The 18,639-nt window shown below is 39.8% G+C and overlaps 1 protein-coding gene across 1 annotated transcript in view; it reads left to right on the top strand.

The window, feature by feature from the left end:
- DNAI3 (dynein axonemal intermediate chain 3) overlaps positions 1 to 18,639 on the top strand; it is an 83,240-nt gene that overhangs the window by 22,001 nt on the left and 42,600 nt on the right. Inside the window, exons 7-13 of the mRNA XM_061121499.1 lie at positions 338 to 537; positions 5,412 to 5,528; positions 9,144 to 9,334; positions 10,099 to 10,223; positions 13,011 to 13,100; positions 14,776 to 14,862; positions 18,102 to 18,230. Coding sequence (XP_060977482.1) covers positions 338 to 537; positions 5,412 to 5,528; positions 9,144 to 9,334; positions 10,099 to 10,223; positions 13,011 to 13,100; positions 14,776 to 14,862; positions 18,102 to 18,230 — 939 coding nt within the window. The remainder of the gene's footprint in view (positions 1 to 337; positions 538 to 5,411; positions 5,529 to 9,143; positions 9,335 to 10,098; positions 10,224 to 13,010; positions 13,101 to 14,775; positions 14,863 to 18,101; positions 18,231 to 18,639) is intronic.

Here is an 18,639-nt window from a genome sequence, read left to right as displayed (position 1 = left end):
TAGGGAACTCTGGAGTGTAAGGTACACCTCAGAGTTGTCCCAAACAGAAGCAAAAGAGATGGGCTTACCTGTGTCTCTTACCGTCTGTCCCTGGTCAGGATGTAAGCTGCCAGTCACTTCCTGTTCCTTGTACCGTCAGGCAAAGTGGCCTGGTAGCCCTAGAGCATCCTCTGTGGAGGAGCAATAGGTGGCGGCTTTGGGAACCGAGAGCGCATGACCTGGAAAGGTGCACAGAAATTACATCCAAGAGGATGTGGGCAGAGCACCAGTGCTGTCGACCACACATCCGTTCTTCTCCAGAGACTTTTGTCTCCTTTACTGCTCACCTGTGTTGCAGATTACATACATGATTTCTCGAAAACGAAGTGAATTTGGCGCCCCCATTAAGTTCAGTGACCAGAACGCTTCCAGTGTGAAAGATGCCTATATCGAATGTACAGCCTACCCAGATAAAAATTTCACCCTTAAACAACTTGAGAGAGATGTTGGCATGCAAGTAGTCCCCCAAATCAAGGAAACAAGTACTCAGACAAGGTGGTAAGTATGAAATTAATATATATATATATTTTTTTCAAAAGCAACTGTGGAAAAACCTAGCAGTATCTGTGATTACTGTGAGAGAGCTTTATAATAGAAACTAATTGAGAGTGATGCCACAGAGTAATCCAGCTAAAAAAAAAAACTAATTATAATCACTGATGTTTTTTAAAAATCTTACTAGGAAAATGAAATACAAGTATATATATATGACTGTGTAAAGGGGCTCAGTGGCTCAGCGCTAAAGAATGGGCCTGTAAAGCAGGAGACGTGAGTTCAATCCCTGGGTTAGGACGATCCCCTAGAGTAGGGTATGGAAACCCACTCCAGTATTCTTGCCTGGAGAATCTCACAGACAGGGGACCCTAGCGGGCTACAGTCCATGAGCTTGCAAAGAGTCAGACACGACTAAAGCAACTTAGCACACACACAGGCTTATTTTTAGGATTAAAAAACTTTTATTTTGAAATAATTTTAGATCTATAGAAGATAAACCACACATGTTGGATATGATTTTGAGACCTAGAGAAAGGGAAAACTGCCCAGAATTTTTTTTAATGACCTGAACAGTTCCAGGGGGTGGTATAAGCAGAGTTCGCAAAGGACTAGCCCAGGTTGGGTGGAAGGAGTAGCAGAGGCAGAAGACAAGCAGATTCTCTGTGGCAGGCAGGAAGGAATTTTTTCAAGTTCTGAAGCAAAGAAGAGGAAAGATTAGAGCTATTAAATAAGTTGAGCCAGATTAATTTTTGAGAGTTTAGTACTGAAACTCCAACTAAAAATCTTAATTTATCTACTTTTAAAAAATTGGAATATATAGTGGAACTATATGTAACCTTATCCTGTATTTTCCAAGTCACCTGTAAATGTGCTATCATACTTTCATAATGTAAAAAATTTTAAATTAAAAAAAATAATAAGATGAGCCAGGCAGTATGTATTGGAGTACAGAGGGGGAAAAAAGCCTGTAGTTGAGGAGACTGGCCAGAGTCTGTGTGTTTGTGTGTGTGTGTGTGTGTGAGTCACTTAGTCATATCAGACTCTTTGCAACCCTATGGACTGTAGCCTGCCAGGCAGGTCTGTCCATGGGATTCTCCAGGCAAGAATACTGAAGTGAGTTGCCATGCCTCCCTCCAGGGGATCTTCCTGACCCAGGGATCAAGCCCACGTCTCCTGCATTGCAGGCAGATTCTTTACCCAGTGAGCCACCTGAGAAGCCCAGATAAGTCTTCTATAATTAAACCTGGTCACAGGTAAAATGTGACCAGCGTCTAAAATAAAGTGGTGGCAGTAAACCATGAAAGAGTGAAAAGGGGACATGTGTAAATACAAAATCCTAAAACTCCCATCATTAGAACCAACAAATAATTAGCTAATTTCTCTGCTTTATTTTTTCTTAACAACAAAACTCTTCACAGAAGTTTTCCACATTTTCTAATTCTACCTTCTCTTCTTCCATTCTGTCTTAAGCCCATTCTAGTCTTAATGAGGTCACCAAAGACCTGCAATGGTCTGATTGCCTAATCCAGTTTTCAGATACCCTCTCTCTCCATTTCTCAGCAGTATTTAAAATGGTTGACTGTCTCTTCTTCTTGGCTTATGAGCAATATTCAATGTACTCTTTCTAACTCACTGGCAGCTCCTTGTCAGTCTCTTTTACTGGATCCTTGTCCTCCCAACTTTTAAACATAAAAGGACCCCCAAAGCTAACTCCTTTTGATGTTTTTTCCTAACTACACTTAATCCTTGGGTGAATTTTTTAAGTTAGAGCACATGTACGTAGATACCAGGGGTCAGGACAAGACATGAGTCAGAAGCCAGGGAGGCATATGGCCAGACAGGCCAAACCAAGAGATGAAGAGAAAGACAAGGATTGGTAGACAAAGACTGGTAGTCAAGTCTTGGCAGAGAATTAGGACATCAAAAGTTATTAAACACTGACAAGTAAGGGTAAGACCAGAAGGAGAGTGGTGATTCATTAGTACAAAAGAAACCTGGATTTTGAGACAAAGTTCTTAGTCAAGCCAACTAGAGATTTCTGTTTACTCAGCCGTAAAAAGGAATGAAATTGGGTCATTTGTAGAGATGTGGATGGACCTAGAGTCTGTCATACAGAGTAAAGTAAGTCAGAAATAGGAAAACAAATACTGTATATTAACGCATATATATGGAATCTAGAAAAATAGTACAGATGAACCTATTTCCAGGGCAGCAATAAAGATGCAGACATAGAAAATGAACTTGTGGACAGAGCCGGAGAGGGAAGGAAGGGAGGAGTTGGGAGATTAGGATTGACATATAGATACTACTATGTGTAAAATAGATAAATAGTGGGACCCTGCTGTGAGGTACAGGAAGCTCATCTTGGTGCCCTGTGATGACCTAGATGGGTGGGATGCGGGTGGAGTGAGAAGAGGTCCAAAAGGGAGGGGATATATGTATACATATAGCTGATTCACGTCATTGTACAGAGGAAACGAATGCAACATTGTAAAATAATTATACTCCAAAAAAATAAAAAGAATGAGTCAGCCAGGGTAGACTCAGGAAGGAACTTATGACGGCAGGGACCCTAACCACAAGACTTTAGAGTTAGTAGGCTCTCCATGCATGTTGAGTGATTATGATGGACAGTTGTTTCTATGTAGATGGAGAGAAAAAATGAGAAATAGCTGCAGATCTTGATCCACAAAGTGGAGTAAAGTGTGAAGGAGTGAATCAAAAGGAATTCAGATAGTTCACATCCATGTAACTTGGGAGAATGCTGGTACCATTTACTAAGATCAGAAACTAGGTGGAAAAGATGGGATATATGATTGTGATGGAAGAAGTAAAAAAAAAAAAAAAAAATCAGAGATGAAGTTCAAAGATTCATGACTATGAAAACAAATGTGTACAATGTTCTTACGACATACCAGGCATTCTTCTAAGTACTTTGCCCACACAACTCAGTTAATTCCCACAACTGCCATCTGAGGTAGACACTATTTTCATTTTACAAATAAAAAAACTAAAGCAAAGAGGGTAAAACACGAAAGCACAATGTTTAGAACATAATTTAAATTTTAAGCAGTAATGAATAGATTTGCTGAGAAACAACAAAACAAATCACATTTTAAAAAGTGAGAGTGACTCAGTCATGTTGCTACTTTGATGAAGCCACCAGGCGCCACGTAATTTCTTGCTTAATCCTACCCAGAGGGTACTAGTGTGGATAGAAACCAAAAGGTAAAGCTAAGATCTGAACCCAAGTCTCTGGTTCCAACACTAACATTCTTTCTTTCCATCATCCTGTCTTCTGCTGTGGACACTGATCTAGGCAGGGAAAAAAGAAGTTACTGTTCAATTAAATATAAACAAAACTCTCTTTAGCACTCTTTTTGATTGCTATCCATTAGTATACTTGCCTTTCAGAGACATGTTACTGACGTTTGTTCAACAAACACAGATTAAATACAACCTAAATTTTTGGAGCACATAAAATGTGCTAGGCACTCTTTTAAAAGCTTTGCATCTATTTACACATTCAGTCCTTACCATGACACTGTGAGCTAGGGGACATTAAGAACTTCAGTTAGAGATTAAAAAACAGACACAGAGAGGTTCAATATTGGGTTGGCAAAAAAGTTCATTTGGGTTTTTCCATATGATGTAACAGAAAAACCCAAACAAACTTTTCAGCCAACATGTAATTAATTAGCTCAGGGTCACATAGCTAGTAAATGAGAGAACCCGGCTTCAAAGCCAGGCAGCCTGTCACCAGAGTCCACTCTCTTAAGGACAGTATCATATGATCTTTCCACAGCCCCGTATCCTAAAATCAAGGAGCTCACCCAGTCTAGTGGTTGAAACTGACAAAGCCCAGAGGTATAATACAATGTGTAATGTCCAAGGGTAGAGGTGAATACTGAGAGCAAACTGGGTGGAATAGCTTCTCCCAGAATCCTGCTGTCATTACTGCCAAAATGTAAATTATTTCTGGGTTTGTATATTTAGAGCAGAGTTTCCCAACCTCAACCCCACTGTCTGGATAATTCTCTGTTGTGGGGTGTCGGGGGCGGGGGGTGCTCTCTTGTACTCTGTAGGGTGTTTAACAACATCTCTGGGCTCTATGTACGAGGTGCCAAAAGCACTTCCAGTTGTGACAAGCAAAATTGTTTCCAGACATTACCAAATGTTCCTGGATTGAGACGATGGGAAAGGATCTCACTGGTTTAGAAACTCTGATTCAATGAAATGAAGAAAGAATGAAAAACAAATGTAACAAAATGTTAATAATTGAGGACAGACTTTTGGACACAGCATGGGAAGGAGAGAGTGGGACTAATTGAGAGAGTGGCACTGACATATTTATACCAGCATGTGTGAAATAAATAGCTACTGGGAAGCTGCCATTAATACATAGTATGGGGACCCAGCCTGGCAGCTCTGTTATGACCTGGAGAGGCAGGATGGGGAGGCAGTGGGAGGGAGGGGAGATATATATATATATGACTGATTCACGTTGTTGTATGGCAGAAACCAACACAACGTTCTGAAGCAATTATCTTCCAATTAAAAATTTTTAGATATGTTAATAATTGATGAATCTGGGTGAAGAGTGTATGGGAATCTCTTATACCCTTCTTAAAAGTTTTCTGTAAGTTTAAATTGGTATCTAAATTTTTTTAAATAAAGAACTTGCTGATTACATCAGAGAGAAATTCACAAATACTTTGAATGGCAGCTGGTATCTAAGGTAAAGAAAAAATTCAATATATAGAATTTAAATATAAAATAATATCCTAATATGGTCGCAGAGAAAAATCTTTGACCTGCCATGACCTATATTTGTCTTTGATCTAATTTTTGGTATTCGGTTTCTTTTAATATATTAGGACATGTCCCAAAAATGCTACTACGCAATATTATCCAAGAGAATTTTTGGAAGAAGAAAAAGAGGCATTGGGACAATCAAAGACTTTGACCGAGTTTCTTAACAGTGTGTGCACAAGGTAAAAATTGTATATTAAATTAAAAAACATAAAATGTGTCTGTTTACTTATAATAAGAGAACTTAAAAACAGCTCCATACCTGATGTACAGGTAGAAAGTGTGAAGACACTTCTTAGACACCCATGAACATGTGATACTTTCTACAGATTCTGTCTTCTTTTCCCTACTATTACTAAGCAACATCCTAGACCTTCCAAGCTAGGGCCACACCAAACGGTGTGAACCTGGAAGGTATGTTCTGTTGAACATGTTTTCCTAAAGGCAAATTACCATTTATTTACCATGGTTTCTATTATTTAAGTCTTTCTCTTGATTTTTTATAGGATTACAAAGATGGGGATGTTGTGGATGTTGAGGATGATCATCACCATGATAGGAATTTACAAAAATATATTTTAAATGAGAATCTGAATTCAATTCAGATATAATTTTTGGATGTGTCATCCTTACCTCTAATTCCTATGTTGCTGCACTCTTATTGGCTCCGAAAGAGAAGTGTCTTCAGAATGCCCCCTTCACTCATACCAGGGCCCTGGGCAGACCCTGAGGACTTCTAAACCAGAGAAAAAGTTTGAAGGTCTCATCAAGTTGATATCAGAGTTCAAATGAGTGGAACCAATGGTGGACAAGTCCGCCAGCTGTGCCAACAGGTTGGGTTCCATTTTTTCCCAAAATTAAAGATTTGGTAGACAAATTCATACATAGCCCATGTTAAGCTTTTTTATTTTTAAGGAAACATTTTAAGAGTAAATGTCTTGAAAATTCCAGCAACTCTCAAGAAGTTGTTACCTAGAGAGAATCTGGTTCAAATTTTCAATATAATTATTCAGAAAGAGCTTATTAACTATTTGCCACTCACTCACAACAAGTATGCTATAGTTTTTCCTATGTGGACAATTAGAAAGAAACCAGAATACCTGAGGTTTCTTTTCCTTTCCACACAAAATTTCAGTAATTATTGAAAATTTTCCTAAGAACATTAAAAATGAGAAGTCTGCCTATATACAATCAATTTTTGATGGAATATATGTTCCATAGCCAATTCTAAATTATCTACACTGTGTATTATCTTTGGACTTGGGCTTTTATTCTTTCAGTTGCCATACTTATAAAGAGAGGGATAGTGAAGAACTTCATAATTCCTTCCTTGAGATGTGGGATGGAGGAGCCAGAACTATAAGAAGAAAGAGGGGAAACTGGTACAGGAATTTTAACAGCCCTGGCCAAGAATAAAAAAGAAACCACATAACCATCACAGCCATGCTTCCCACTCTAGAACTGTTTTAAGTTTTGCTTAATTTTTAAAAATTAAAATAAACCTTGTTTTGTTCTGGAAGAGAACTCTATTAGAAATGAGTTCCTTCCTTCTCACAAAATTTTTGTCTAGAACAAACTAATGCAAGCATTATTTGCAAAAGAAGAAAATGATCTGAGAGGAACGTGAGAAACTTCAAGGGAGTTCAAAGCAACTGAGAAACACTCATCTTGAGGTTAAGAAAAAAAACGATACCCATGGGCTTTCACTCAGATTACAAGCTTTGCAAGCCTCAGATTCATCACGCTCAGGAACCACGCAGTACAGTGCAGGGAAATAAACAGGAAACCAGAGAAAAGGTGTTGTCTTCACTTCTCCCTTGTGAATTACTTCCCAATGCAGGCTGAAACAGAAAGAAATGATTTTGAAAATGCTATTAATAACAAATGCTTCTACTTGAAACTGAGTTTAAGCCTTGAAGCTCTGGGTGTGAACCTGCCCTACACAGGGTAATTCAAACTTTAATGTGCATATGAACCACGTGGGCATCTTGTTAAAATGCAGGTTCTGACTCAGTAGATCTGGGGTGGAGCCTGTCACTCTGCATTTCTAATAGCTCCAGGTCATGCTGATGCTGCTGGTCCAAGGAAATGCATCTAGTTTGAAAGATGAAGTACAAAAAGAATTTAGCCCAGAATATTCAATTATGAAGTGAATGGTTGTTGTTGTTTAGTTGCTAAATCCTGTCTGACTCTTTTGTGGGGACTATAGCCTGCCAGACTCCTTTGTCCATGGGATTTCCCAGGCAAGAATACTGAAGTGAGTTACCATTTTCTTCTCTGGGATATCTTCTCAACCCAGGGATCAAACCCACATCTCCTGTATTGGCCGGCGGATTCTTTACCAATGTGCTACCAGGGAAGCCTGCAGTGAACAGGAGTGAATGATTAATGACAAATGGTACCCTTGTTTAATGTGCTACGAATATCTATTATGATACTTACTGCTTATATTTAATCATCTAACTAAATGTTTTTTTTTTCTTTAAGAAATTCATAATTGAAAATCACTCTTTCAAACTTATTGTATTTATTTTAAAAAATCAAGTTATTTGGACTTTCAATCATTAGGGTAAAACCTCGGGTGGCATTCTAATTGTGGGAAAGCTCCTAGAGGCCTTGGGAGTGGGCTGCGTCTTCAAACCTAAGCACATAAAGGGACAATAGACATTATAGCAACTTATAAAACAGGAACTTGTCAAGCTAAGTTCCTTAAACTAAGAAGAGTACTCTGATTGTTTTTCAAAGGAGCAATATTAGTACCTTTAGCAGGATAATTTTTCATTTTTAGGGACTGTCTCATGCATTGTGGGAAGATTAGAAATAGAATTAAACACATTAGCACTTCCCAGACACTGTGACAGCTAAAACCACCACACACACACACACGCATATACACACATTTCTAAACTCCAAATCTTCCCTTAAGAAACTCTCATTTGTTGTTTTGAATTATATACATAGTATAATTATTATATATACCAGTATAATAATAATATATAAATACAATAATTAGTATACATGATCATTTGGTACTGAATGTGGCTAAAAGAATTTGCTCTATCAATTTGGAGTTTTCAAAAAGCAAATGAGGTCAAGTTCAAAGTCGACATTTACTGAGAAGTTCACTGTGAAAAATAAAGGAAGAGGAAGCATGCTTGAACAGGGAGAGCTTCAGACAAAGTCTCGGCCAACCCGACAGGGAGCTGCAGAGGAAGACGGCCTGTTGGAGGAGTCCAGCCTGGGGCAGAATCGGCAGCCCTGGAGTCTGCAGCCGCCGTGGTCAGTCATTGACCCACAGAGAGCATGACACTGGCCGGGAAGCTGAGTCAGACCGTGATGCTGCTAGAGGCTATTGTGGGTTTCCCCGGTGGCTCAGTGTAAAGAATCTGCCTGCCATGCAGGAGACGTGAGTTTGAGCCCTGGGTTGGGAAATCCCTTGGAGGAGGGCATGGCAATCCACTTCAGTATTCTTGCCAGGAGGAACCCATGGACAGAGGAGCCTGGTGGGCTACAGTCCATGGGGTTGTAAAGAGTCAGGCATGCCTGAAGCAACTGAGCATGCAGAGGCTGTCAGCTAACAGTATCCTGGCCCTAGAAGTTCTGAGTAGCACACTGCCACGAATTATTTTTCTCTTAAGTCATTTAATATTTCACACAGGGTTAATCATTAGTTACCAAATACAATGGAGAACATTTTTTTCTTTCAGTATAAATGAAGCAGGAGGAGCTGCTGAAAGACGTATTATTGAATACTAAAATCCAACCTCTTAATTCTTCTTTTCTGTTTTACAAAATAGTGTGGAAATAGCCCTACAGCAAAATGAAATCATGAATACATTTATTCATGACTGGAAATGTCTGGCAGAAGAAGAAGGCACCTTTGGGGATAAGACGGATACCCACCTGAAAGAGTACCAGTCCTTTACTGACCTTCACAGCCTAACCGAGAAGATGATCACCTGCGTCTCCTGGCATCCGGTCATCTACGGTGAGGCAGAGTTTTGACTGGGATTCCCTACTGGGATGACAGCAGAATAACCTGTTGCTTTTATATATAAAGTTGCAAACTGGCTCACTTTCAATTAGACAGTCTCTATTCCTGAGTGCCTGCACCTGCCAAGAGCTTTCTTCACCCTCTCTTCATCTCTCCTCCCAGCTACCTTTCAGGACCACACTGTGGTCTGTACTTTATAAGGAGAGGACCAGAGCGCCCACACTGCCCAGCTGGTGTAATGCCAAATCTGGACTTGACTGGGACTTGTTGGGCTCTCAAGGCTAGCTTCACTCCCTGCAACACTCTGCCTCTCTGATTACTGGGCAAGATAGGAGACACATCTCCTCCTTTAAAGCGCTCAGCAGCTAAGAGGGTAGGAATGTGCGAGGGAGGAACGATGGACAGAGCCAGCCTTGCTCTCTTTCTTCCTCCTTCCCGCCCAGTGTTGGCCCTCTCCTCACAAAAACAAACATCTTTTGTTCTTACTAAGTCTTTAAAGTGCACCAATGACTTTATGTCAACAGTTCATCTCAATTTGGACCAGCCACAGTCAAGTCCTAATAAGCAACTGTGGCTACTGGCAACCAGTGTATTATTAGACAGTACAGCTCTAACAATACCCTTGGTCTCCTGTAGAATATTTTTACACAGGTTTCATTAAAATGGAAGTGAACAGTGACTATGTAGAAAAACAAAACCTAAAAACACCTCTGTGCACAATGGTTGCAGATTTTAATTCCCAGTTGTGTTCCAAACAGGGCTAATAGCTGTGTCGGTGGCTGTACGACTGTCCTTTGAAGAGAGGGTCCACTTTTCTGGTAAATTACTGCTGCAACCGTCACTGATTCTTTTCTGGAGTTTCTCTGATCCCATACATCCTCAGGTAATAAAGGAGAGTCATCCATATGGTCTAAAAATTTCAAATACTACTTCACATATCTTTAGCAGTTTTAATTGCAAAACATTTTATAATCACTTAAGGTGGTAAACCCCTATAAAGCTAGGGTTTCTTCAGAATTTTTTGTCATTCAATTTGAGCAAAACTCAAGTTTACACTTAGATTATTGAAAAAGTTTTATTGAGCAAATCAACATATTATTTTAAAAAATATTATAAGAGAAATGTTCAAATGATTTTAAAAGAGTAAACTCTTTTATGGGCTTTATTTCAATACTAATTTTTCAAATGCAAAGAGACTTGAGTTTCCCATGAACTTCAGCAATTCCAAGGATCACCAGCAGGAGGTGTAATGAGTAAAGATGCCTGTGTGGGAGACCGTGGGGACTGTGGCTCTGGAGAGAACACAGCCCATCTGTGGAGACGGGACTCTTCAGCTGTTGCTGTCAAGTGGTCCCGCTTGTCGAGGGAATCCAGCAATTCTGTGGGCGATCTCCCAAGTTTAAAATACCTCAACTAAAAAAAAAAAAAAATACCTCAACTAAAACTAAACCAAAACACACGGCAATCCAAATAAAATAGGCTGAAGGCTGGGTTTACCCTCCACAGTGTTCAATTTCCAGGGTCTGCACAAGATGAGTTCTGTTTAGGGGGAGGGAGTTTAGTGTTAGATTAAATTTTTTCAACATACTTAAATATATTAATATTTTGTTTCTATAAAGCACTGTATAACTAAAATTTCCCTAATAAGCCTTCAGTTCAGTTCAGTTGCTCAGTTGTGTCCGACTCTTTGCAACCCCATGAATCGCAGCACGCCAGGCCTCCCTGTCCATCACCAACTCCCAGAGTTTACCCAAACTCATGTCCATCGAGTCGGTGATGCCATCCAGCCATCTCATCCTCTGTTGTCCCCTTCTCCTCCTGCCCTCAATCTTTCCCAGCATCAGTGTCTTTTCAAATGAGTCAGCGCTTCCCATGAGGTGGCCAGAGTACTGGAGTTTCAGCTTCAATATTAGTCCTTCCAATGAACACCCAGGACTTACCTCCTTTAGGATGAACTGGTTGGATCTCCTTGCAGTCCAAAGGACTCTCAAAAGTCGTCTCCAACACCACAGTTCAAAAGCACCAATTCTTTGGTGCTCAGCTTTCTTCACAATCCAAGTGTCACATCCATACATGACCATTGGAAAAACCAAAGCCTTGACTAGAGGGACCTTTGTTGACAAAGTAATGTCTCTGCTTTTTAATATGCTGTCTAGGTTGGTCATAACTTTCCTTCCAAGGAGTAAGCGTCTTTTAATTTCATGGCTGCAATCACCATCTGCAGTGATTTTGGAGCCCAGAAAAATAAAGTCAGCCACTGTTTCCACTGTTTCCCCATCTATTTGCCATGATGTGATGGGACCAGATGCCATGATCTTAGTTTTCTGAATGTTGAGCTTTACGCCAACTTTTTCACTCTCCTCTTTCACTTTCACCAAGAGGCTCTTTGGTTCTTCTTCACTTTCTGCCATAAGGGTGGTATCTTCTGCGTGTCGAGGTTATTGATATTTCTCCCGACAATATGGATTCCAGCTTGTGCTTCATCCAGCCCAGCGTTTCTCATGATGTACTCTGCATATAAGTTAAATAAGCAGGGTGACAATATACAGTCATGACGTACTCCTTTTCCTATTTGGAACCAGTCTGTTGTTCCATGTCCAGTTCTAACTGTTGCTTCCTGACCTGCATACAGATTTCTCAAGAGACAGGTCAAGTGGTCTGGTATTCCCATCTCTTTCAGAATTTTCCAGCCTTATCCTCCCCTATTCCTTCTTCCTTCATTCATCTGAATAAAGACAATTTTTACTGCTATAGAGTCTGGCATGCTCTCCTTTCCTCTATTTTGAAGAATAGTTTTTAAAATGTATGCAAATAATTTCTTAAAGATATAATGCAAGTGATTTTGTCTTTGTTCTAATCAAAACTCTAAGAAAGAATTAAATGATTTTATTTTCAAAAGTAGAGTTTCCTCTAGAATTCACAAAATACCAAATAAACCAAGATAATCCATCCCAATTCCAATCTGAAATCTTTAGTTCAGTGCTGGTAAACCTGTGACCTTTGGAACCTATATTTTTTATCACTAATGTTTAAAGAAGAATGATAACCATGCAAGTGTTGAGCTTGGTGGTGACACAGTAACACAGATGCTAACTATGGTTAGTATGTCTATTTCCTTACACTCTTGTATTCCTTGCAGAGCTTCCTCCCCGCCCGCCCCCCCCCCCCGCCCCCGCCAAGGCACTTGATTTTGTTTATGGGTTCTGTATTATTTTAAAATTTGAAATAATATCACTGGCAACTCCATCATCTTTTTTTGTTCACACGTTTTATTTTTGAGTGCTTATTCTGTGCCATGCTTATATATACAGATGGAAATAAATCATACAAATATCCTGACCTCCCATAGCTTGCTCTCCACACTTTTCAGAAACACTGATTTAATAGTCTTTTTATTTATTAAAAAAAAGTATAACACTGACCCATGGAGGGTGGACGTGGGGAGACCAGGTCACCTTAAGAACCCTGCTCTCATGTGCATGATCAACGTCCAGAATAAAATTCAGCAAAAGCAGCTTCTGCTCCAGAGGTAGAATTCTCAGCATGGACTCCATGTGCATGTTTTTATAAATAACTATAAAATTAGACCTTTGACTTTCTTAATATTATTTTCTTGCTGTGATTATAATAGTTTTTCTCATTCTCTCTTGAATTTGGGGATTTACCTTAGTTAATGCTGGAAAGCCCAGATGACATCTTCTGCTTCCAGTTCTGTCCGACTGACCCTAATATCATTGCTGGCGGCTGCATAAATGGGCAGGTATATCTGGGGTTTTCTTTCAGCTCTTTATTAATTTATAGCATTCTGTTATACATTTTGACTGGTTATTTTTTTTAACTTAAGGGTTCAATTCAGCAGAGGAAAGGCATGCCAATTGCATGTGAATCACCATACCAGGAATTGGGGTATAAAAATGTGGTAGACATGGCATCTGGGCTCAAGATGTCCACAGGGTAACCCAGTTATATGGTAACTGGAAGAAAACCAGGTCAGATTTATTTGTGTTGCTGAACTAGAACCATGCGCTGTGTAAGAGTCCAGGGAAGAACAAAAACCATAAGCATAATACCTCTTGGCCAGGAGGCCTCTTCTGAAATTTCCCTAGCGGTAGGAGTTAGAGAATGATCCAGGATTTAAACAGAATTCTTTGGAAAACTTACCTATATCACCGAATTTTTGTGTGTATAATTTGACACCTTTTTACAATTATGTAATTTGTATAAAACTTAGATTCTCTCTTCCAATTGCCTGTTTCTCCAATAAAACAAAACAAAAAGCTTATAGCTATTTTATGATCAAAGTTTAAGTTCATTGTGATATAGTGAATTTGACCATTACAAGGGTATAATGATCTTTTATCGTGTGGCTAGGAAAGCTTTCTTCTGGTTGAAATGTAAATGACTGCATCATCCATGCTCACATATCCAGAACCAAAACATCCAAGTAAACTAATTTTCTTCCATGGTTTTGTTCAACAATAACTGGTGGTTATAATGAGGATCCAGAGCACATCCTCCAAGCCCCGCAAATACTGCCCTCTTTACTGATTGAGAAGGTGACACAGCTTTTCAGAATATTTTATTTTTTCTTTCAGAATATTTTAGAAAAGCAGATGATGAAAATGAAATCAGCCACAACTTTGTAACCCTGATATTTTAGTGTATGGGAATGACTTTTAATCACTGAAGATTATTCTAGCGTTGCACATTCTACTTTATTCTGATTTTTCAAAAAATGACCATCAATGTATATGCAGATTCATAGCTGGCCATGCTGCTGCTACTGCTGTAGAGTTGTTAAGTTGTGTCCAACGCTGCAGCCCCATGGACTGTAGCCCACCAGGCTCCTCTGTCCATGGACTTCTCCAGGCAAGAATACTGGAGTGGGTAACCATTTCCTTCTTCAGGGGATCTTCCCAACCTAGGGATCAAACCCAGGTCTCCTGCTTGGCAGGTGGATTCTTTACTACTGAACCACCTGGGAAGCCCTGGAATTGGCCATGATATTCAATGAAATAGAAATCATCATTTCCTAGCCTTTCAGACAATTTTGGGTGTTTGCACTTAATTCTGGAGAACAGACTTTTTTCCTGGGTCTAAAGTAGTTGTCCCCACAATCAGTACATTCCTCCAAACAGAGGAAGAGCTGTTCCCAAAGCAGAGGGAATTGCATGATGTGTATCTTGGATTAAAAAATTTTGGTATTCATTAACACAAGCACAAAAAAGAGCTAAAAATGCTTTTATAGAGAACAAAACTTCTTTATATTACCTTTAAAAGTTGCTGACTTAAGATATAGGCTATTTTTTTTATTATCCTCCCAAGGTGATTGATTTATCAGAGTGCATACAATACCAATAGATTTTTTTAAATGTTCAAGACTCAATTTGCTAATTCCTAAAAATATGTTATAATAACATTTATCTCTCTTTTAGGTTGTCATGTGGGATATTACTGCACATGCAGATCGAATAGAAAATATCAAGGCAGGTGGTACTAGAAGTAAAAAAGTTACTCTCAAGGTTAGTTTTTATAACTTTTCACCTGCAAGTTTATGCCATCAGCGTTTATCAAAAAGTATATGACAAGGTTGCCAAGCTAAACAAAGACTCAACAGAAAAAAAAAGTATTATTTCCTGTCTTCACATCTGCTGCAGACACATTTTGAGTTGCTTTTATGTAGGCCCTTGAAACAATAGAATGGGAAAGACTAGAGATCTCTTCAAGAAAATTAGAGGTACCAAGGGAACATTTCATGCAAAGATGGGCACAATAAAGGACAGAAATGGTATGGACCTAACAGAGGCAGAAGATTAAGAAGAGGTGGCAAGAATACACAGAAGAACTGTACAAAAAAAGGTCTTCATGACCCAGATAATTATGATGGTGTGATCACTCACCTAGAGCCAGACACCCTGGAATGTGAAATCAAGTGGGCCTTAGAAAGCATCACTACGAACAAAGCTGGTAGAGGTGACGGAATTCCGGTTGAGCTACTTCACATCCTAAAAGATGATGCTGTGAAAGTGCTGCACTCAATATGCCAGCAAATTTGGAAAACTCAGCAGTGGCCAAGGGACTGGAAAAGGTCAGTTTTCATTCCAATCCCAAAGAAAGACAATGCCAAAGAATGCTCAAATTACCATACAATTGCACTCATCTCACACGCTAGTAAAGTAATGCTCAAAATTCTCCAAGCCAGGCTTCAACAGTATGTGAACCGTGAACTTCCAGATGTTCAAGCTGGATTTAGAAAAGGCAGAGGAACCAGAGATCAAATTGCCAACATCCGTTGGATCATCAAAAAAGCAAGAGAGTTCTAGAAAAAACATCTGCTTTACTGACTATGCCAAAGCCTTTGACTGTGTGGATTACAATAAACTGTGGAAAATTCTGAAGGAGATTGGAATACCAGACCACTTGACCTGCCTCCTGAGAAACCTGTATGCAGGTCAAGAAGTAACAGTTAGAACCGGACATGGAACAACAGACTGGTTCCAAATAGGGAAAGGAATACGTCAAGGCTGTATATTGTCACCCTGCTTATTTAACTTATATGCAGAGTACATCATGAGAAATGCTGGGCTGGGTGAAGCACAATCTGGAATCAAGATTTCCAGGAGAAATATCAATAACCTTGATATGCAGATGATACCACCCTTATGTCAGAAAGCGAAGAAGAGCTAAAGAGCCTCTTGATGAAAGTGAAAGAGGAGAGTGAAAAAGTTGGCTTAAAGCTCAACATTCAGAAAACTAAGATCATGACATCCAGTCCCATCAACTTATGGCAAATAGATGGGGAAACAATGGAAACAGTGACAGACTTTACTTTTTGGGGTTCCAAAATCACTGCAGATGGTGATTACAGCCATGAAATTAAAAAATGCTTACTCCTTGGAAGGAAAGTTATGACCAACCTAGACAGCATATTAAAAAGCAGAGACATTACTTTGTCAACAAAGGTCCCTCTAGTCAAGGCTATGGTTTTTCCAGTAGTCATGTATGGATGTGAGCTGCTGCTGCTGCTAAGTCGCAGCAGTCGTGTCTGACTCTGTGCGACCCCATAGACAGCAGTCTACCAGGCTCCGCCATCTCTGGGATTCTCCAGGCAAGAACACTGAAGTGGGTTGCCATTTCCTTCTCTGATATGCATGTGAGAGTTTGATGTTTTTGAACTGTAGAGTTGGAGAAGACTCTTGAGAGTCCCTTGGACTGCAAGGAGATCCAGCCAGTCCATCCTAAAGGGAATCAGTCCTGAGTATTCATTGAAAGGACTGATGCTGAAGCTGAAACTCCAATACTTTGGCCACCTGATGCGAAGAACTGACTCACTGTAAGAGACCCTGATGCTGGGAAAGATTGAAGGTGGGAGGAGGAGGGGATGACGGAGGATGAGATGGTTGGATGGCATCACCGACTCTATGGACATGAGTAAGCTCCAGAAGCTGGTGATGGACAAGGAAACCTGGCATGCTGCAGTTGATGGGTTGCAAAGAGTCAGACATGACTGAGCAACTGAACTGAACTGAGGCCCTTGATTAAAAACACCACAAAACAGATTGTACTGTCTATCCCAGGAGTTCTTTTTTGTGGTCACTGTTATTAAACAAAGGAACCAAGGGGTTCTCTAAAGTGATGCAGTTGAAAAAGCACTGGAGAGAAGCTCCACGTATCCAGGCTCTAGATCACAGTTTCATGAGTTTGGGTATGTTCCCCTACCCCCGAATACCCTCAAGCATTGATTTTCTTGCATATAAAATGAGTTACAATCCTTTCTGGTAATAATATGCCCTGACTTGTGAAGCCGTGGATTCTGCCAAGAGGTCTGGGAAGAGATGCCTCAGCTCCAAGCTCAGTACTCACCTACATTCCCATCCCCAGTTCTTCAACCTGAGCATCATGGATCTCCAACCAAGAAACCATGGGATGTGGTCTTCTGTGCTCTTAAAAAAAGTACTTCTTCAAAAATGGAGTCTCATTGGTTCTTTCAGGTATGGGTCAGTCATTCTTGTAAAAAGTTTAGAGGTAAAATCTCAGACTAAGCTGAAGTGGAAAGAAGATAGTCTAATTAGGGGCTGCCCAGGTGGGGCAGTGGTAAAGAACCCACCTGCCAATGCAGGAGATGCCAGAGATGATCCCTGGGTTGGAAAAATCCCCTGGAGTAGGAAATGGCAAACCGCTATAGTATTCTTGTGTGTGTGTGTATGTGCACTTTAAAACAACCCTTGATTATGCTCATGGATTCAGTGGGTAGGCTTTTAGAATGGGCTTAATGGGTTGGCTTGTTTATGTTCCACTCTTTTTGGTGCCTTATCTGGGGAGACTGGCATCTTGAAGAAGGGGGCTACTTGATAACTTGGGGTGGGATCATCCGAAGGCATGTTCACTCAACATACTTGAGGGGCGATGCTGGCTTTTGACCCAGACTTCCCTAGGCTGTTGACTGGTAAAGGCGCACCTCCACATGGCGTGTCCTAGTGGTGTCTTCACATGACTACTTCAGGCTTTCTTCTAGAACATCACAGAGCATCACTTCCACTGCCCGCTCCAGTATTTTTGCCTGGGAAAGCTCCCTGGGAACTGAAGCAGAAAGAAGATAATCTAATTACCTAACTATATAATACATAGAAATTCTAATTTATGTTTTTCCTTGAACTGGTATTTCTTCAAATTATTGATTTTAATTGGAATGATACATCAAGTATGAATTCCTTCATCAGCTCTCTGAAATTAGCACATAACTTTCTTGTAACATTTACAGCCTATGTTCCTCCTTGAACCAGAGAGTAATAAAGAAGAAATGTATATCAGACACTGTGCAGTTTCCTCAATAGAAAGTGGACATAGGAAAGTTATTACAGATATACATTGGCTGCCTGACACATTTGAGGTGAGTCTTGATGGCTTCGAACTTTTCTCCTGCTGACTTGTAGGTTTTTGGAAAATTTTATTCAAAGAGGATGTTTCAAGTAAACAATTTATCTGCATTTAAATTGTGAATTACCAGGAACTAAACATCATACACTGTGTCACTGTTGACAAACCAAGATCTGACTTGGGGATGAGAAGAAGGCCAGGGTTTCAACTTCCATGGTTTATAAGCCACTAAAAAATATAGGTAGTGTCAACACTGATATAATACAATAGTGGAGAAAATGAAGGTTGTAAAAATAGAAACAAATATTTTACACCTTCGTGAATTTAAACTTTATGATTTCAGCTGTTTAGAGCAGACAACTCTGAAGATCTGTGATGTGATAATGTGTCATTTTGCAAGGTGGTCGTGAATTGAGTGCATC

The sequence above is a fragment of the Dama dama genome, chromosome 20, assembly GCF_033118175.1.
Source record: "Dama dama isolate Ldn47 chromosome 20, ASM3311817v1, whole genome shotgun sequence".
NCBI classification, from domain to species: Eukaryota; Metazoa; Chordata; class Mammalia; order Artiodactyla; family Cervidae; genus Dama; species Dama dama.
The sequence above is the reverse complement of the archived record's forward strand: the minus strand, read 5'-3'. Positions and strand labels throughout refer to the sequence as shown.